The 22,100-nt window shown below is 36.7% G+C and overlaps 1 protein-coding gene across 1 annotated transcript in view; it reads right to left on the bottom strand.

Annotated features, from left to right (window-relative positions):
• The window catches only part of DOCK2 (dedicator of cytokinesis 2), a 210,806-nt gene that overhangs the window by 120,835 nt on the left and 67,871 nt on the right, over positions 1-22,100 (bottom strand). The window contains exons 26-27 of the mRNA XM_064458922.1: positions 16,069-16,217; positions 5,131-5,226 (exon numbers count right to left, since the gene is read on the bottom strand). Coding sequence (XP_064314992.1) covers positions 5,131-5,226; positions 16,069-16,217 — 245 coding nt within the window. The remainder of the gene's footprint in view (positions 1-5,130; positions 5,227-16,068; positions 16,218-22,100) is intronic.

The raw sequence follows: 22,100 nt of genomic DNA on the forward strand, positions 1-22,100 counted from the left end.
AGAAATACTCTATTTAGTTTAAGAAAGTCCAACCAAAGACCGTTGTAAGGCAGGCTCTAAGTCTTTCTTATGACCTGAACAAATATCAATACTTCTGAAAGACTGAAATATACTTATTTAAATTATTACAGGTTTTAGATTTTAATGTCTGATCTTGATGGAATTTAGATGGAATTTAGCCAATTTTTAATCCTTACTCTCGTAGTCAGAATTACCCTTTCTTTTCCATATTCCTCAGCCAGTTGTTTTTCTATTGTTTCTCAATCAGTAAAGTATGGATTATCCACACATGGATATGAAATTCTCTTTTTAACATATGCACACACAGCAGTAGGGAAACACTTAAGGTACCTAGGCCAGCTGACTGTCTGCTCCCAATGCTGCAATTTAAGAGCATTCACTTGTCTTTCAGCCTACCCTCTGTTCAGTGTTTTCAAATTCACCCCCTTCAAGACACCTGCCTTCCTTGAAAGAAAATATGACATTACAGTGCTACTAAAGCACTGTCCTTCAGAAAGGCTGCTCCAAGGGTTCTCGACTTCAGGACTTCAGTACAACAAAGGAGATTTTTTTTGAGTCGGCAGTAGAAGCAACAGTCAGCCAAGTTCTAAAATAAATATTTAAGATCCAAAGAAAAGCTTAGCTGAAATATGGACAGAATTCCCTCATTCTTCTTGCAGCGGCTCTGACTACCATGAACAAAAAACATGCAATAATTTAACTGAAAATAAAATAAAAATATGCCAGAAGTAAATGATTCCTCCAAAAGAATAAGCATCATAGTTTCACAATAAAACCACACCTGCTAAATGCAAGAAGTTATACCCAGTCCTCTCCATGGTACGTCACACAGAACAGGCTTTCTACATACAATTTTAAAGACAACATTGGAGCAAAAAGCTATTTGTTACATTAAGAGGTAACAGTGGGAAGTGTCAGTCATGGTATGCATCAGCCACAGCAAGAGGGTAAGACTGCTTAGCTGCTATATGTTTTGTAAAGATTTTACATAGAAATTTGTATATCCTAGCAACACAAAATACCTAAAAATTAATGGTTTTGTAACACATAATTAGAGAATCTAAACTATGTGAAATGTAATATGTAAGCATTGCTTTTTGTTCTCTTGTTTAATATTTTTAAAATATTTTAGTAATTCATTAGTAATTATTAATTCATACAGGAAATAAAAAAATAGCAAACTATGCAATTTACGCTGTCATATGCTGTCAAGATTGGAAAAGCAACAGAAATTGGTAGATTGTTAGATGGTAATAGTACTGGCTATAAAAATTTCTCTGATTTAGAAAGTTATGGAGTAATGCCTAAAAGCAGCTCCCAGAGTAGGAAATGAATGTTAGGAACACATACAAACACACTCTTAAATAAAATTAAGGAAAAAAAAAACCTACAAAACCCCCACAAACCAGCCACAAAAACGCCCCAAACTAGAGCTACTTGACAGAATTTGCATACAAAATACTGTAGGCTTCTCTGAAAGACATGTTTAAATGACAACTACAATATGCTAATTGTAAAACACTGCACAGAACACAGCATATTCCCAAATTACTGTATTTGAAATTACTGTTTTATGGAGTCAACCTAACTTCCTTTAAAAATTCAGAATGTATGAATGTACTGATTTCTGGCTTCTCTCCATCAGGTAACAGCAGTTCATGTAGGGCTTTTTATGGTTTTGTGCACTGTAGCTCTTCTGAAAAAGCCAAAATACCTAGTAATTATGCTATCTTAGATACAAAACATCTTCCTAATGAAATGTATTACCTAATGTATGTTTTGTAAATTTCCAGGTTCTTTAAATGTGATGTTACCTTTTGCAATAAAATGAATTATTTTTCTTAGGCTTCAGTAGTCAATAACAAACAACGTTTAGATTACAAAAGAAGTGAACAATTGCTCTTTGGAAAAGGAAAATTAATGGTAAATTAATAAATACATCTTTCATGGAATCATTCGGCAGCTTTTCTAGGTAGAGAAAGGATTTCCATTTAAATACTGAATAAAATAGCTAGACCATATGTATATTTGAACATATCGTACTCTCCAAGCATGGCAGCTCTGCAAAATGGTTTCTCTGGTCGTTATTTCCCCAAAGGATATTGTTTTTTGCAAAAGTATGCTATCTAGAGAAACTGGTTAACAGAGCACGCTTTTCTTTTCAGCAAAGTCTTTATTTGTGCAGTCTTATATAAATATTCTCTGAAAACTTTTCTTTGTAGCATAACTACACTGTTATGATCATGCTAAACTGATATTGTGAACAAAATCAAGTTCAGGATTACCAAAGGAAAGCTTTAAAATGCATATGGTGGATTTATGGTATTTTTGTTTACCTAACCAAGCCAATACAAAAAACCAAGTACTTCTGTATTCTACATGTTTCTACATGTTTTACTTCTGTAATTACTGTAGTAGGACTTCACTGCATCACGATGCCCTTTAACTAAAAGTCTAAATCCTATAAAGTATTCAAGATAAAGCTTGAATAGCTGATTTCAGACAATAAACTTGTCCCTATTACAAGGTTAGAAGCACTTCTACAACTACAAACTCAAGGCTTTTTTTTTTTTAAGTAGTGAAAATAACCCAGCCGCTGTTAAGGCCTACAACTGCCAACACGTCAGAACGAAGGCAAGAGTGGCATTTAAGCAAGTCGTCTCTGCAGTGGTTGCTGAGGGCCAAATTACTTTTCCATCACTAACACCTCCTCAGTCTGACTCTTTCCAGTGATTACATGAACAAAGCTCACAGCATGCTGCTACCAGCTGAGCACAAGGCAGTACCTTCCCTTAGATTCAGCTGGCACTGTTGCAAAGGAAGATAAAGGCAACTGTAACCCCAAATCCTTTTAACTCCTTCTCCACCAACAAACTAGAAGATCGTGAAATGGACACCCAAATATGAAAATTAACCTGCTTATCCCTGCCAGAAAGCAAAATCTCGGGTAAATAAAGCCAAGTACTCAATCGCGTGCAAGACATTTAAACTTGCAAGGAATTACAGATCTTGTAAATTATAACCATTGTTTTTAGTTAGCATAACATAGCATTAGTGTTGTTTTTTACACCATTTTCGAATTCTAGAAAATTACACAGCAGAAGATAATTAAATTACTTGCAATATTCAGAAACATAGTAACACATTTAAGAATATAAAAAGTAACCACAAATGTAGACCAATAACATCAGCTACATAGTCTGACTGCAGCTATTCCATACATCCCACCTGTACTTCCAGACTTCACCATACTTTTAGCAACATCAGCTCACCTAAGCATTTTGCAGAAGACCATAATTCCTGACTATCTGCTTCATTTTTAAAAGATTAAGCATTCAGGCTTTCCACAAGTTTGGCCCTCTCAAGAACTTTTAAAACAAACTTGCAATTAACTGAGCGAACCAGAGGTAGTACACAGAGCATGAAATGAGCTGATTTTCCCAGCTCCTTCTGAACACAAAAGACTATTTTATTCATTACGGCTATTTTGTTCATTACAACAATTTCTTCATGCTACATGCAAAAGACTACTTCGTTGAGAGATCTTGCCTCAGCTCTAGAAAGCTTTGTAATTTATTGGAATTCTGCTTTGAAAAACCTCTAAAATGCCTAATATACACATATGCATAGGTGCTTATGAGCATTATTAGCATTCAGACATCTGCATTTCAAAATTCACACTGGATTTGATCTTTTTAGGTATAAAGAGCTGAAAAAGTTATAGGAGATGGGGGGGGGGGGGGGGGAAGAAAAGGAAACAGATTTTCCAAGCCCTTTCAATTGAGTGTAACCAGCTTCTGTCCTAATGTTTCCTAATGTTTCCAGAATGTTTCCTAATGATAAGAATCCTTTTTGCAGGATTACTACAGTCTCATTTTGCTTCTTTACTGTTTATGGTATCCAGAACTACTCCTTAATAGATTGATTACATCATTCATGACACTCATACGAAGCTTTCTTTGCAAGTACAGAAAACATTTTCAAACACTGACAGAACTGAAAGGTTCACTGGGTCTTCATCCAAAACCTCTTCCTGTTATGACCATGCATACACACCAGAGGGTTACACACAGAAGACTGGAGTTCTGGTAAACAGTTAAAGGTATGATTTCTGAAACATGCAGATCTACCACCTGGGAGTCTGAAGCAACCATTGGCAAATATCTTCTCTGAAGAACTCAATTATTAGAAGACTTATCATAGGGAGGCACACATGCTCTGAATAACAATGAGCTGAAACAGTTATTTTGCTTTTCAAACAGAAATGAACAACGAAACAACGTGCATTTTAAAGGACACATTATGTACCTCTTGTGGCTAAAACAATCAAGTAAATGCTGCTCATGGTTTTGCAGAATACTATAAATCTCTAAAGACCAACAATTAATATACACCTTCTCTTAAGCGCAGAGTCTGAAGGGCAAGTTCCATAATTCCCGCTGAACACAACTGGCGTGCATTTTCACAAATAGTCTAAATCAAGAGAAGTACTCATGAGATATGTACTTAAATCTGAATAAATTGCATCATCTGTCCTTGAATGTAACTCTCAAACCATGGAATCTCCACAAAAGTCTCAGCTGAGTGCTCTGCACCAGCGCATCCCCAGATATTATCCCTGTGTGTACAGGGCATCATCTTCCCCCTCCAGAAACAGTGCCTGGAATGGCAGCTGTCCTGTAGCAACTCTAACCCACCAAAAAGTAAAGCATGTGGAAAAACTGGGAGAAACAGAACATCCACCAAGCTTTTTTTTTTTCCCAGTTTTACTCAGACGCTTCCAATTTAGATTAGTAGAAACACTACTTCCAATGTGTTAAAGTGTGCCCTCTATGCAGGTTTATGAAACATTCTTCTTTTTTTGCAAACAGCAATTAACTTTAGATTTAGTGTTTGGTCTTTTTAAAGAACGCAAAAATATCACAATATTCAGCTACAATTCAAAAGACACTACAGTGGCACAGCTAAATGAAAAAAGAGTAAAGCTTTAGACCTTTATTTGAAATCTAAAAAAAACCCAAGGACTCCACAAATACTATATTTGCATTTTTTCAGGATAACTATAAAATGACTTTCAAAGCATTAAAAATACATTAAAATATTACTTACAATCAAGGGATCATCTCGTCCCATTGTAATAACAGTTCTGTTCACTGTGCGTAATAACTGTACCATTATTTCTTGAATATGGTGATGAGTTGATGCCTGTAAACAAAAAAAACCACAAACCAACAGTTTTGGTATTAAATCCGTATCTCTTGTAAAAGAAAGAAGAAACCAATTATTTCCATGTTGACAGTTCAATTTGTATAATATAACCACCCTATTGAAAGAATGACACTAATTCTTCTTTGCTCGCACTGCTGCTTAGTTCCAGCAATTTCAGTGGAATACTCATTTCAAGTGGCGCAGTCCAATTTTAGCCCTGTCTGTCCCATAACTGTTTTTTGTTTCAAATAGTCACTTCCCATCCTTCACTCAAGGGACTCACGTCTTCCCAGTAACCAAGTAACCTATAACTTAATACCAACACCCTGGTAACAGATAATTGAGGCAAATTCTATCACGGTTCTCCACATCTGTCAATGGCCTTCAGGGCAGTCTGGAGCTCAGTAATATTCCTAGCTTGCAGTGATGAAGTATATAATTATTAAAGAAGAAAGTTATCTTCATTTCACTTTGCAGTTCTGTGAGGGCACAGACTGAAAATGGTCTGCTCTTTGGCCCCATTGCCAAAGTACTGGTCAACCTGGCTGACTGAGACTACACGAGAGACCCACTACCTGTCAGCACCAAGTCTTGAGTGATCTTTGCAGCCCAATGGCAAATATTCACCAACTCACATCAAACGATACGTACTTCTGGCATGTTGTCTGCAAAAGGACATTTGATTATTTATACCCCTCTGCTCAGTGTTTTAAAGTAACCTTATATTCACCAATTTCACTGACCTTACTCTGATCACCAGAGAACTTTGGAAACTAGCATGCAACAATCAAAGAAAGAAAAAGGCTAAACAAATTTCTAATAGAAAAAAAAAATTAGCTTACACCAAACAAGGCACGTCTTTAACATCATGTGTAGTATGGAAAAACACCACAGTCACAGAAGCCATGGTGATTTCTTAACAATATTTTAGGTGGCTGAGCTCCAATACCACCCCAGGAGAAATTGCTTCTGACTCTGTTTTTCCTCTGAGACAGCCATCATTGTCCCCTTTCTTTCTCCTGCTTTGATTAACCTGGATCAGGCCAGCATCCGTTGCGGCAAAGACCTTCCTCATTTCCAGCCATTTATTTAACCGTTTAGTCGTATTGCCTCATTTGACGACAACACATGCATGTGCAAGCTTAAACGATCTTGCCTGTCACAGCATTTCAGAAGTTACTATATTCTATAAATGAACAAGATATTCACAGAATAATTTGTTTGTGGTTTGTGTTTTCTCTTTTTAATTTAAATTTATCTGGTACAGTCCCATATTTATAAAAAGACTACACCTGACAGTTGATGAACAAAAGACAGATATGTTGGAGTGCTTTCACAAAGCTGCTTCCTCTTCCATCTCCTCCATTTCCCAATATGCGTACTGGGAGCCAGTCAAGGAAGATGAAAACCATACACTGCATCGGCTCTTTTATTTTAAAAAGACTGGAAAAAACAGTGAAGTTAAAAATAAAAGCCTACAGTGCATCTCTCCCCATATCAACTTTAATAGTTAACCAAATACTCTTTTTTGTCTCTTTTTCCCTCTTTTTTTTTTTAAATCACCTGAAAAACCTCTGAGATAAATTGCACTTTCTTCCACAATAAAACATACCTGCTTTTTGTCACACAGCAAAGCAAAGCAAATTCTTCAGGCTTATGCAAAGCTGTAATCAGAAAGACACTTTTCAAAGAGGAACAGCCCAAACCTTTTGGCCTCTATGTTGCAGAAGCAGCATAACTTAGTCCTCCTAATGAATGACAGTTGACCTCACAGTAGAAAAATGAAAATCTAGCCTTGCCACTGGATTGTTGAACAGGGGCAGACCTTCACAAGCTTTCCACTTACAGGGTGTTTTATTATACAGTTAGAAAGCAAGACATCATTTGAAACATTCATTGTACAACAGCATAAATTTTATTGGACTAAGAGCCTACACAAGCCACTCTTTCCATCTCAAGTATTTGTCTTTCCAAGACTGTATTAATGCATTACAGATGCATTTTACTGTATCACAGATTCTTCACTACTGCTTCACCATATGCTATAGTTACTGCAACCTGCTTGAAACTGAGAGCAAGGGGCAGAGCATAATAGGACAGAAATACACAGAGGGATGGCATCTCACATGAAGCCAAAAAAGGAAAATAAGCAGACAAATATTGACAGCATGAGGAAGAGGAGACAAAGGACGTCAAAAAAAGATGAGCGAACCACAGGAAAGAAAAACGCTACCAAGGTGCTTGAAATAGCATAATTTCTTGGACTAGAAAACACATAGAAAGGCTATCTCCTATCCCCTGACTTCAGGACCTAAAATCTAACACATTTTCAAATCCTACTCTTCTACTGGGAACTCTAGTGAAAACTACTGAAAAAAAATATATTCCATTCAAGTATTGTCTTTATCAGAGTTTAGACATTCTCTACTTAACAAACACAGCTTACACAGTGAAAAAATAAAGGAAACAGCAATATTGAGTACACAGACATGGAATTGTTTGGTAGCCTTACAGTGAAAACCATCTACCTGCTACAGAAGCTTGCTTTTTTCAGCAGGATTTTGTGTTTCTGTGAAAGGCATCCTATTTGTTCTTTGAACCTGAAAGCTTTACATATTCACCAGCATTACTGTAATGACAAACGTACCTTTCAAGAAAAAAATTAGCTTCAGATAAACTACATTCTGGGTAAGTTTTTGATATGTCTTCAGAATATACTCTTGATGAATGTTGTTTTATTTACAGAGGTCTACACAGATTTTCTGCTTTGTTTTCAAACCTTTTTTGTATAGTCTTCTTGAACTTTGACTATAGGAATAGATTTTATAACTGTGCACTTTTGTCTGAAAGCAGTTTGCCATCTCTTACTCCAGAGTATTGCACTTATTTAATAATTTCAAGGTTTACTTTGAGGTGTAGAACAATTGTTACCCTTGTGCACTAGGACACCAGTCAAAATTTAGCATTTTGTTTCAAACAAGTGTTCTCAACTGTTGAAAGAACGCATCCTATGGCAGCAGAGGACCTATGGCAAGCCACCTGCCATAAAATACCTAATTTTATCAAGCTACCATTTAACACAGCAGTAGAAGAAAGACGAAGCAAGCTAGAGTACAACACAATTATACACCCTGCCCCTGAATTTTTCATTTCTTATTTACATCAGTTGGAAAACACAAATATCAAATTGAGAAACTGCATTATTTTCGTAACTTCCTCCTCATAACTACAAAAATTAAATGCAGCAATCATGTATACCTTTATCTTAAGTATAAATCAAGCCCCTTAAAGTTATCTGGCTGTGCCTATACCAGCAATTTGGTTCAGAAAAATTTTGAGGCAAATCCCTTGATCACTTTCATTTACCATGTACGGCTTCTGAGTGGTGGTGTTGCACACAAACTAGATTAATTCCAGATAGAGATAAACTAGAAGCTCTTTGACAATGCTAGAAATTAAGACACTAGATTCTTGGGTCACACTAATATAGAGTCCTCCAGTATGTTTCTAAACTGTTCGCCTTCAGAAAGCTGAGCCATATGCATAATAGAGATGTTTGAACCACAGTATGGGACCATATCTTAGCGTAAACCCCCCAAGCCACATACAACAAATTAATCAGGATCCCCACAACGACCCACATGAATCTAGTGGTACACTTGTGTTGTGACACATTCCTTGCTAACGCAGACATTACCAAAAAAGCCAAAGCAAAAAAAAGCACCACTAAAGGGGAAGCCACATTAAACAAAGTAAACGTGGTAGAGGGGTTTTTTGCTGATATTTCTTAATATTCATTTGAAGGTATGCAAAGCTACCTGCTATAACAGTGGCTGCCTTCTGACAATAGTCTCCAGAAGCACTAATATTCACAGCATGTAGTTTACAGACAGTATTTTCTTTTCACCCAGGAAAGATACTATGTCTCACAGCAAAACTGCAACCCTTAAATACCTTTCTGGTTAGAGCTCTATCCATGCAGCTACCGTACTAAGAACAGAGATAAAAACTGGCATCTCAGCTGGAATTGTTATCTGCAGTGCTGCAAGAAATATTCTATTATTTGGCCTCGGTTACAATTCAAGACATTTGCATTAATCATAGCTGTTCTTATAGTATTGATTACCAGTAATTAAAAAAAAAACAACAGCCAAAAATTGTAAACTACATAGTAGCACTCAGCACGCTTTACTCGGGCACAGAGAAGTCACTTGGTCATTAGTTTACCTTTTTTTTTTTTTTTTAATTCAAAGATTAAGGTTCTTATAATCTAACTTTACTTCTTTCCACATTTCAGGACATTCTATACCATTACTAGTAACAGTTCAGAACATTACATAATGGTTTTACCATTTGGTCATGTCTCCGTTACTAAAGGTGAGCTCTAGTCTGATTTCACAAGTAGCATATAACATACCTTTCCCAGCAAAAATGTAACATATGCTCAAGCATGCAAAACTTAATTTCTGAGAAGCCTTTGAATTTTCAGCGAAACGTTAGCAAATGAATTAAAGTTGTTTCTTTATGAAACTGAAACTACTTTTCTTCTTGATAATGTAAGAAACAATTAGGCATTCAATAATGACGTTGCTAACAATAGTGTTTTCACACATTGCCTATATACAAGATTTCAGCTTTTATTTTAACTAACAGTTTCTAGCTTCAGAAGACAATCTAGCAACCCACTGTAACGTGCATTTTCTTAGATCATATTTCACTTCACAAGGATGACATTTTTTTAGTAAAACCTGGAAAGCTCACCATTTGGCTGCAGTCCATTTGGTTTAGCATAAGACTCTTCAGAAGATAAATTAACAACTTGTACCATATATAAATGCTCCCTTGGAAAACATTAATTGTATTATTCCATTTAATGGTCATCAAAAATGTATGCTTGTCTTCACTGTTGAAAAGGATTTGCTAGGTGACCAAGAATTGGAACAATATCAGAGGTCATGTGTGGTACGCAGGCCAGCAGTAGGAAATTCTCTCACATAACTGAAATGCCTTCAGATTCACTGACGAGATGGATGGCACACATTGGCACACACAGATTAGTTAATAGAAAATCCAAACCAAATAAAATTTCACTCTCTTTGAAAATATTTGTGCAGGGTAATAGCAGTTAGTGTTTGATTTAGGTTTCATATTCTATTTAAACTTCTACAAGGTTGGGACAAAAGTTAGAGTAACTCCATTGTCTCCGAGTCAACCATGCACTTCAGAACATGATAGAGTGCTCATTTCTTTGGACAATGGCAAACATGGGCTAACTGAATGGCTCTTCAGAATTATAATATTACACAACCTGTACTTTAGATATCCACTTGGAGATACCTCTTCAGTCAATTCTTTTCAGCTGTCCCAGCTGTGTCCCCTCCCAAACTCTTGCCCAACTCTAGACTACTCCCTAGCATGGGGCAGAGTGAGAAATGGAGAAGACCTTGACACTGTGCAAGCACTGTTCAGCAATAACTACAATTTTCATTGGTGTGTTATCAACACTGTTTTGGTAACAAATCTAAAAGACAGCACATATGGGCCACCATAAAGAAAATGAACTCTATACCAACCAGATCCAGTACGCTCGCTCTCTTACACCTCCAGTTCTATAACTTTGTGATACCCCTCTAACACACACACAAATACACAAAAGCACACATAACAAGATTTTTTTTTTAAATCACATGCATTGTTCTGTCTGAAAACTGTCTGCGAGAGAACTTAAGGTAACTGGCCCTAAGAAAGCATGAAGGGTCCCTGACTAAATTCCTTTGAAATTCTCTTTTGCTCAAGTCTTAAGATGTGCCAGAAGTTACGCAAATGCTTTACAAATTTCTCTACAATTCTAAAATGTATCCAGACTTGTTTGCTAATATAATCAACAGCTTAAAATGCAGCTGCCACCAATCACTAACTTTGTGCACGGAACAGAAAAAGATTTACGTCTCACTTCCACGTGTAGACTCAGCCAAGATTTTATTTTAGATTCCAGGAGAAAGAGTTTACCATTACGTTTAATCATGTAAGCTCTATAAATAAAAACTTGTTCTGATACAGTAAATATTAAACTATAAAATATATGTCAGATTAGAGACAAAGTCACCTTATGAAGGGCTGTCAGACTGCGTACATCAAAGTTGTAAAGGGAGAAAAGGGAAGTGTTTTTAATTAAAACAGAAATAAAGAGTCACAGATTTCACCACGACCTTCACAATGACTTACTTGCAGTTCTGAGCTTCACAGGTGCTGAAAGTACACAGTCTCAAGCTATGAAGCTAATTTTATACATGATTCAGTGAAAACAATGTCAGCTAAGTCCAAAAACTAAGCCTAAAATTTGTTTGCTGTGGAGGCAATTTAAAAATCAAACATAAGCATCTCACCCAGATGCCTAACAATGACTGACTGTTCATAAAAATAAAGTCCTTACCATAAACCAGCGTTCTTAACAATGTACTTGCTACCTGCATAACCGAGCAGCTAGACTGAAGAGACCAGTGTTTGAACACAAGGATCTGATGATTCATGTGTTCTCACTCGCCAGACAATGCAGGGCAAAACAGTAGAGCAGAGCTGGTAATATCACATTATCTTTTTCTTTGACAAAGAAAATACATTCTTCAAAAATTCTGCAGCAGCTTCAAAGATCACCTCGCAATATAAATTTTGACCACACAAAACAAAACAGCTACCACTGCTTCTTTTCTGCCCTTTGTGTATATTCTACTTCTGGTGATTTTTACAGAATAAATCCAATGCAAAAATATAAGTTAAGTCTACAAAAAAGCTTTCAATACTAATCCAAAATGAGATTTCTCTACTGAGATGGAAAAACGGAAGGAACATGGACAAGATGTTGGTTGGTGTTTTCAAGACAGAGTTAAGCTTAAAATTAATATTGTAAAATGAGTCTGCCACTAATGCCTGAAGTTTTCTCCTCCAGTGGGTCAAATGATCCATTTTCTTAGAAAGTTGCTTAGAGATACAGAAAATTAATTGTTCAATAGAAAACTGCATTAATCTTAAGGTTCAAGTGCAATCTCATAAGAACTAATTTGGTTAATTACCAAAACAATTCTCCATATGTAGATCACATTGAAGAAAAGCATTCTGAAGGAGACCACCTAAATACTACTATGATGATAACCTGGCCATATAGTGAACCTTTTCCATTTGCCTGTACGAGTACAGGATATGAAATATTTCCCATTTTGAGTCAAATCTGTATATCCCTGAAGCCAGATTTTTCACTTTAGTTGGAAAGTAAACATCTATGTCACACTCAAGAGAAATCTGCACTATCTCTTAAAGACAAATTACTACCTGATGCCTGAGATACTGCTGTATTGAAAGTGTTTCCTTCCTTTTGTCTTTTTTTCTCTCCTTCAGAGAATTCATCTCAAAAGCAGATTTTTAGTACTGAAGCATCTGGTTCTTTATGTCCCAACTATTCTACAATGTTTCTTACGCTCATGAATACGATGCCTCCAGAGGAATCATTGTATGCTGATACCACTACTGAATTTAAACCTACTCCAAGGGACTCTTCTCCTTATATTAGTAATTCATCAGTACTTATTGCAAATGCAATACGTAGATAACTGCCACCCAAACATCCCACAGAGAATCTCCAGTTTACAGGTCACCCTCCTTAAAACAAGCTATTGAAGAAATGCCACTGGTTTTAAATAAATGTGAATGTGGGTTTTTTTAAATGCATGTATTTTAAACTCTTAGTAATGTTGCCTAAAAGGCCATTGTTTGTCATAATGCAAAAGGTTTGCCTGGCTACCTCCTTCAATAGGAGTAAAAGCACATAATGAATTACATGCTTTTACACAACATCATTCTATACAAATTACATAATTTTAATTTAATTGTTAAAAAACTGAAGTCAAAACCTATAAAGAATACTGTCACCCATTAAACCTCTGTTCTCCAGCTGTGTTTAAACTTACACACCATACTGATTGGTGAAAAAAACAACAAAAAAACCCCCTATTATTAAAGGTCACATTCTCCTCAATGATAAAATGCATTTGGTTTTAAATACAGCTAAGCATTTGCCTAATATCAAGGGAGACCATCTGAAAGAAAAAAAAAAATTAAAAAAATAAGAGCTTTCCAAAAGCTCTTACAGCAGTATCACACTAATCAAATAGTTTTCAACTAAAATGTTCCCGAATGAAATATAAAGTATTTGTCTTTTTCAAGTTTTTGAGACATATGTACATTAACTCATTTACAGGACTGTCCAAAACGAGCAGTTACAAACCATTCAAGCACTGAACTTATTGAAACAAATGCTTGTGTTCTTCAATCATCTTTGCACTTCATTTACACCTTATTTCTATAGACATTTCTATAGGAGATTTATCAGTTCAGATATAGGTCATCTTCCGTTACTCAAGCTTTATGTTTTTACTAGTATTGATGAATTAAAAAGAAAACCCATCTACACTTTAAACAGTTTCTTCCCCAAGATGGAAACCTACAAGCATTTCCAAAAATGAACAAAAATATTTATTAGCAAGAATTCTACTTAGTAATTGGTTTTGTATCAACAGTCACACTTAAAATATGAATAACACACAGGCTGAAATGGGTGTTTTTCTTTAGAAACAGTAATTTGAGAAACAAATAAACCAGGATGCCTTTTTACAAAACTTACATTTTCAAATGTTTAATTTCTGGTAAACAGCCCGTCGTGTTTCTACATCATTCTAGATATATCAGTTCCCACTCTTGGAAACTGGACAAGTTCAAATCTGCAAAATAATCTTCAGACTGTGTGGGGCTACATATATGCATACGTAGCAACAAGAATTCACCTTCTTCAGGCTGTTCTGCATATAGCATAGTTCTCACTCATGCAAACATGAGCTACAAACCCATATTTTCAGTAGCCACTAACAAGTCTTTGACATGTCAGCTACTGTTACTATGGACGGCAACTTACGTTTGAAAATAAACTTAATTTATGTGGTACACATGCAGAAAGTTATTAATCTATCTTGTTTTATGACTGTGTTTCACCCTTTGAAGTATACAGTAATGAAACTGGTTTACTTTAGATCATAGCTCTATAAACTTCTAAATTCACTCTTTGCCCTATCCTGCTTTCATCATTTCTCATACGAATTGCATTTGAAATTCAAACGTTGTGATACTTCTTAAGTAGCGCCTGGTGTCAATCCCTCCTGAAGTGCTTACATCTAAAACAATGAGGAAAACAGCAAAAAATACACATGAAAAGATTGCCCTCTGCCATCAGACAGGACTCTTCAGTTTTAAACTCAAAGATTTTTATGAAACCAATGCTGTAATGCTTTCATTGCTAGAAAATAATTGAAGGATCCACAGTGAAAAACAACTAAATTGACAACTTGCCTTTACCCAAAGCATGCAAAGTTGAACACATGTATCAGAAAACTATAGCTCAGGAGAAAATCAGCACATATTCATAGGAAAAATTACAACTTTCCTAATATATTCTATATGAAGTTTCCTCAGAATAAATTCCTCATTATCGTGAAACTTCATTTAATAACCTACTGCTCATTAAAAAGTGAGGGACTAAAAAGTCAATTCAATAGTTTCTCAAGTGAGAAAAGCAACCACCCAGATCACAATTTCTACAGTGCTCCAAAACTACAGGAGGCTGAGAAAGAAACTACAGACACGAAATGAAGTATAGTAAGGAGTAATCTGTTTTACACAGACGTTGCTTAAAGCAGAAACCATAAGCTATAATATTTGTGCACTAAAAACCATTTATTTCAGAAACTATTTCTTTTTATAAAAGAAACAAGATTAAATTTGAAAATCATTCTGAATACTTAGAATAATCATAGAAACATTTAATAGTTTGGGTTGGAAGGGACCTTTAGAGGTCATCTAGTCCAACCCCCTGCAGTGAGCTGGGACATCTTCAACTAGGTCAGGTTGCTCAGAGCCCCGTCCAACCTGACCTGGGATGTTTCCAGGGATGGGGCACCTACCACCTCTCTGGGCAACCTGTCCCAGTGTTCCTCTACCCTCACTGTAAAAAATTTCTTCCATATAACTAGTCTTAATCTACCCTGTTCTAGTTTAAAACCCCTACTCCTTGTCCTGTCACAACCAGCCCTACTAAGAAGTCTGTCCCCATCTTGCTTATAAGCCCCCTTTACATATTGAAAGGCTTTAATAAGGTCTCCCCACAGCCTTCTCTCCTCCAGACAACAACCCCAATTCTCTCAGCCTGTCCTCATAGGAGAGGTGCTCCAGCCTTCAGATCATTTCTGTGGCCTCGTCTGGACCCACTCCAACAGGTCCATGTCTATTGTATGCTGAGGACTCCAGAGCTGGACGCAGCACTCCAGGTGGGGTCTCACCAGAAGGTCCCTGTAGATGGCATCCCATCCCTCAGGCTTGTAAACCACACCACTCTGCTTGGTGTCATCAGTATCATTGATACTCAGCTTGATATTATAATATTCTAATTCATTTCAGAATTTATTCCATCGAACTTCACCAGTTAAAACTAAAAGTGCCTAAACCTCTGCTAGGAAAAAAAGAAAACAGCCTCACTGCTTTCAGTGATACTATGGTGATTTACAGCAGCTATTTAAAGAATATAGAATTGAGAAATAAAAAAAGGTAGCACAGATTTCAGTACTTCACCTTTAATACCTCAATGGCCTTTAACTTAATTTTATGAAAAATAGGAGAAGAGTTCAATTTGCCACTGACTTGTATTAAAAATTTAAGTGGGATTCATCAGCATCAATAATTTACTACCTAATCAGCTCAGGCTTACTACGGACTTGGGCCATCTACATCATCAATACTTACAGGCTCCTGGCAGCTCAGAACCTCCAGGATGCTGTTGAGTAATTCAACACAGTACTTCTTCTCTTGGACCTGGAGCTGCTGATCATCCTTCTGTTCCAGTAATTCTTTCAGCTCTTTTGTAATCACAGGAAGCAGAATGTCCCTACATTCTGAAAGAAAGCAAATTATCTTAACAACAAATAGAAATCAAATACTACTTGCAAATAAATCCTCCTCCAAACAGTGAAACACGATATGCTTTAACAGCTACAGTCCCTTCCAACATGGAATTGCTGATATTCCAGTCATGCCTCAGGAATACTCTTAAGCTTCTGTGATATTTTTGTAAGTCACCACTATTTCTCATCTATGAAAAACATAACTCTCTGATAAAAATAATTTGTTTTAGTTAAATTCTGGAGGCTGTTTTTTAGCTTGTCCCAAACACTGAGGAACAAATTATTCACTTGACATACAAAGCACCTGGAAATAAGCTATGTTTAAGTAGTGACAGAATTTTAATGCAAGAAGAATATTACACTTACTAAATTATTCTTTCAGAAAATAAAACACAAACGGCAACAGAATTTCTCTGCATGCATCATTTTGAAACACACCTTCTAAGAACACATAAAAGAATGCAGGCAATGAAATTACTCTAATGCAAGGCCTATCAAGCCTGAGAGCAAGAGCTATGCATATATTCATCCTCATTTAAATCTAAGCTGACACAAACAGTAAATTACGTTTCAATCTTTCAATCTCATGTGTACATTAACTTTTTAAGACAGAGGTGCATACATAAATAAATAAATAAACAATTATTATTCCAATAATTTGAAATGTCAGGAGGGCAAGATCCACAAATTTGCAATAACTTCAATGAAGGCACTGTCTACCTAGGAATAAATGATACAGAAGATTTTTTTTCTAATTTAATTGATACATGCCACTGAGTGATGTAAGTAGGAACTTACTTGTACAGTGCTATGTAATTAAACAGAGTACAGCACAACAGCGTGAATAATGCTGAGCAGATGCGTCAAAGATTTTTTTTATTTATGAAAATAGCCTGGGAAGAAAACAAAGCTAAACGTAGCTTCAAAGGTTCCACCTCAGAATAAAATTCGTATGGAACTACAGAAGCGTTCTAGTCACAGACAGTGAACTGAAGTTCTTACCCTGTTCCACTGAACTGATCTCTTACTGCTTAAAATTCTTGTCTGTCTTAACTCTTTGGAAAAATATTTACATCACCAATTGGAAAGTATTTTCTATCAATACCACACATCACAATTTCTAAAAAAATAGGAAAAAACTAGAAAACTTCTTAATTACTTAAGAACTTAATCACTACAAACCAAAATGAAAATGTGGCTTTTTATTTTTTCTCTTAAGAATGGTTTGGAACACCTTTACCTGGACATACAGCATACTCACCGATAAACAAGTGGAAAGTGAGACATGGTGAAACTGTATTCAGTGTGATTTAAAACTAGCCAGGGGCTCAGAAACCCCCCAAAATATGGGTAGAGCACAGGAAGACAGGAGGGTAAGAAAGAAAGAGAGGAAAAGAATGGGAAGTAAATTATAAATTTCTGAATTTCGCAGAGGAAGCAACAGATGGCTATCCATGCAGATTATTCTCATTGCAAGTAACAGCTCCAAGCCATATAAAGCCAGGAACTTTGAATCACATCTAAGGGGCACCATAATTTCTTGCCTGAGAAAGTATCTCTACTCTTGGTAATGCCACAACATTAATAAAAAGCTATTTATCTGATTTTTCTATAACTCCGTTCCAAGCTACAAGAAAAATCTTAATGACTAAATTACAAACTCACTAGTAAAACAGCAGTTAAAGACCACATATCAACACCAAATCTCTTCAAAGAGCAGCATAAAAAGGAATTTCACACAGCTTACAGCTCATTTATGTGACCAACTCCACACGCAGACAAGCTTCCTGCACTTAATGCAGGCCATAGATTACCCTTCCAATTCAGAAACCAAACAGCTGCACTTACAAAGCACTTCATACAGCATACTAGCAGGGCGTACTAACACAGCTAAAGCACTTCAGTGTGGATTTGTGGCCATGGAGACAGAGAAAACTCCCCTCCAAAAGTCATCGGTACCGTTAGATTTGTAGTCACCAGCTGAAGACAATAAACATCATAGTTTTCTGAAACTGAGATGTAATTTGATAATTAGCAAATTCTTTCCTGATTTGCTCATATGAACCACTTCTAATAACTAAGTTAAATGCAGCAGATACAATGCCATTAGCTTCTTGGCCAAAAACAAAAAAGAAACATTATCAGCAAAGTTAAAAGTTACATGCAGTACCTTAAAACTTGCTGAAATATGATAGTACATTTTTTTAATGAAGGGTTTATATATTCAGTCAACAAATAAATACAAGTTGTAAATTAGATTATTACCCACCTATTTTTGAAAAAGCTAGGAAACAAACTTTAATTCTGTTTTCATTGCAATCTGTGGAAACTGTCCTTCAAGACTCCAGGGTTATTTGGGGGGGCAACAGTTCACAGTATAATCAATTCATGATTCATTCACCAAGGTTCTGACCACTCCAAAAATTTTGAAGGTATTTTTCCCTTTGGACATAACATTTATTGCTAACCAAGTTCCATTTCATGATGGTTATTAAAAAGACCATAAGTATATTAGTGTAAATACCCGCTAAACCTACTAGTATAAACACCCACTTCTCTAAAACAGCAATGACTGTTTCATTCCTACCACAGAGTTGGACTGAAAGTTATTTGCCAGACTTTTAACTTCTCCATACAGTCCATTATGCTGCTGAGATAGAAGCTGAATGTCACCTCAGCAAGATACATGCAAAAACTTGCTTATGAAGTTGCAAGAGAGAAATTTAAATGGGACTGCAGTGGATTTCCAGGCTGTTACTTGAAAATGGCACACAATTAACAGATTTTTAAAGTTTAAAAAAAATTTTAAAGACTTTAAAAAAAAATAAAAAGACTCACAACTGAAACAAGCAGTTCAAACTGGATATAGGGAAAAACTTCTTCCTCATTAAGACAGTCAAGTGGTAGAATGAACAGTTTGCCCAGTATCTGTCCTTGCAGGTTTTTAAGGCCCAACTGAAGCAAGCCCAGAGCAACCTGGTCTCAACTAACAGCTGACCCCAGTGGAAGGTTGGACTGGAGACATTCTCAGGTTCCATCCAACCTGAACTACTTTATGATCTTTTATTGCAAAAATTGCTAATGAATGATAGCATAGCGGTAATTTGGTGCACTGCAAATGGCCAGTTGTTAATCCTCAGAAACAGAAGACAGTAGCTGGCTACTGATAAGAAGTAAGTGCCAGTGCACAGCAAGAAATTTACAGAAGACTGCTAGATCTTGAATCTTTGGAAAATGAACGGAGACCATCAGAAAACTAGGAACAAATATCATCTCTATACCTATATATGCACATCATGACATTTTTAGGGCTTCTCAGTTTTTTCATCCATAGACTCAAACATCAGTGTTCCCTATACCAGAAGAGACATCAAAATCATGACTCTAAAGACAGATGGGAGAAACCTATTTCTTCTCAATTCAGTCCCTAGCACTTACACAGCATCTGTAGAGAGGCAAAAAAAAAAAAAGATATTGCTTCACATATATTTATCCTGTATGAAAATGCACATGCAGCAAGCACTGAGGAACACCAAAAATTCACTTTATCTTTTCTAAACACACTCTGCCTCATCCCTGTCTTCCTTTTCAGATTCTCTAACTGCATGCCAGATATGCTGAAGTAATGATTCATCACAAGCTAACCCCCCATCCTTCATACGGCATTGTGGATCCAATACACTAAGTCAAATGACAGGCAATAAATCTCATCTGCATACAGTATCACTGCACATACTTGTCTTCAGTTATATCTATGTCTACACACTGCAACACTGTGTCACAAGTTCTCTGCTCTAAACCTTCTGTGTACAAACTCTGCTTTTTATAAGGATGTATAACTATAACATTCTGCAATAGACACAGTAACAGCTACAATTAATGCAACATAAAGATGGACATATTTAGACAAACACATCCAACCTTCAACTATTCTGCAATCACATGTCAGAGGAATACATATTCCGAATCAACAGCATGTAAGGAATTTAGCTGGCGACTGTGTTCTCATAACTACCACTCTTAAAAATTGTGCTTTAAAACATTTTCATTTCAGAAAAAAGGATCAGTAGAGACTGCTATGCCAAGAGGCCTGTTCGTGACAACAGAGGTCAAAGTCATATCAAATTACATGACATCTCAGACATTTTTCAGCACTAACAAAGAGGATAGAATGTTGTAGGCACATAACAGTTTCACATCTGCTGGGATAAACATACTTACTGCCCCCACTCTACCAAAATAATATCCAGCTCAATTTTTAAGCCATTAAGATCTCCCTTGAAATGTCTGACAGCTAGCAAATAAAAAAATTCCCTTTGGCTAGCTTTTAAAGTTACAGGAAGTAACTGGATAATAAATCATAATAAAAACCTATACTTAACAAGCATTATTTCAAAAGTAAAGTAAGAGACCAGTCTGAACAAAGTCATTGATGAAGGAGGAACCTGTACTTTAGCTAAAGTACATTTTAGGTACTCACATCGAAAAAAGTTAGGAATTCAAGGTAGGTATTATGTGTATATTAATCACTAAATTGCATCTGACTTCACATGGTAGTGATTTCCATTTGACTAATTGGGAAGTGTAGAGGAGATGATGAGTTACAAGCTGCACTGGAAACCTTAAAGAGGAGTGGAAGTAAACTTAATTGAATTTAGAATTCCTCCATACCAGGGCCTTAGAGGCCACTTAAAACTTTTCCTGCCAGAATGCAAAATGCCCACTGTTGCCTTTAACTCATTTAAAAACCATACACATGTATTTTGGTAAAAGAAATGTGTCTTTGACATAATTCTTCTGTGTAAAGCCATTCCACACTTCTTAAACATTAAGAAAAGCAGGGCTTCTTGCCTTGACAAATTTTCCTATTGTACTGAGAGGATAACTGAGGCAGAAGGTACAATTAATTTCCTCCTGTTTTAAGAGCTAATTACTCTGCAAGGTTCATTACTCCCAGTTGTATTTTGCATTATAAATTAAAATTTGATCCATATTTGATACATAAGAATCTATTAAAAGGACTTAACATATCACAGAATCACAGAATGGTAGGGGTTGGAAGGAACCTCTGGAGATCATCTTGTCCAACCCCCCTTCTTGAGCAGGTACACCTAGAACAGGGGGCACAGGAACGCATCCAGGCGGGTTTTGAATGTCTCCAGGGAAGGAGAATCCACAACCTCCCTGGGAAGCCTCTTCCAGTGTGCTCTCACCCTCAAACTAAACAAATTTTTCCTCATATTCAGGTGCAACTTCCTGTGTCCCAACATGTGCCCATTGCTCCTGTCATTGGGCACCACTGAAAAGAGTCTGGCCCCATCCTCCTGACACCCACCCTTCAGATATTTATAGGTATTGATGAGATCCCCCCTCAGGCTTCTCTTCTCCAGGCTGAACAAACCCAGGTCTCTCAGCCTCTCCTCATAAGAGAGATGCTCCAGTCCCCTGGTCATCTTGGTAGCTCTCCACTGGACTCTCTCCAGTAGTTCCCTGTCTTCCTTGAACTGGGGAGTCCAAAGCTGGACACAGTACTCCAGGTGTGTCCTCACTAGGGCAGAGTAGAGGGGGAGGATAACCTCCCTCCACCTGCTGGCCACAATCCTTCTAATGCACCCCAGGATACCGTTGGCCTTCTTGGCCACAAGGGCACATTGCTGGCTCATGGCCAACTGGCTGCCCACCAGCACTCCCAGGTCCTCCTCATCTAACCCACACTTCCTTAACTTGTCTGTGAGGGTATTATGCGAGACAGTGTTGAACGCCTTGCTGAAGTCAAGGTAAACAACATCCACTGCTCTCCCTTCATCTAACCAGCCAGCCATTGCTGATGATATGAAGCTGACCTATTATTTACAGTGCATTTTCAGATGTGAA

This window comes from Phalacrocorax carbo, chromosome 8 (genome assembly GCF_963921805.1).
Source record: "Phalacrocorax carbo chromosome 8, bPhaCar2.1, whole genome shotgun sequence".
Taxonomy (NCBI): domain Eukaryota; kingdom Metazoa; phylum Chordata; class Aves; order Suliformes; family Phalacrocoracidae; genus Phalacrocorax; species Phalacrocorax carbo.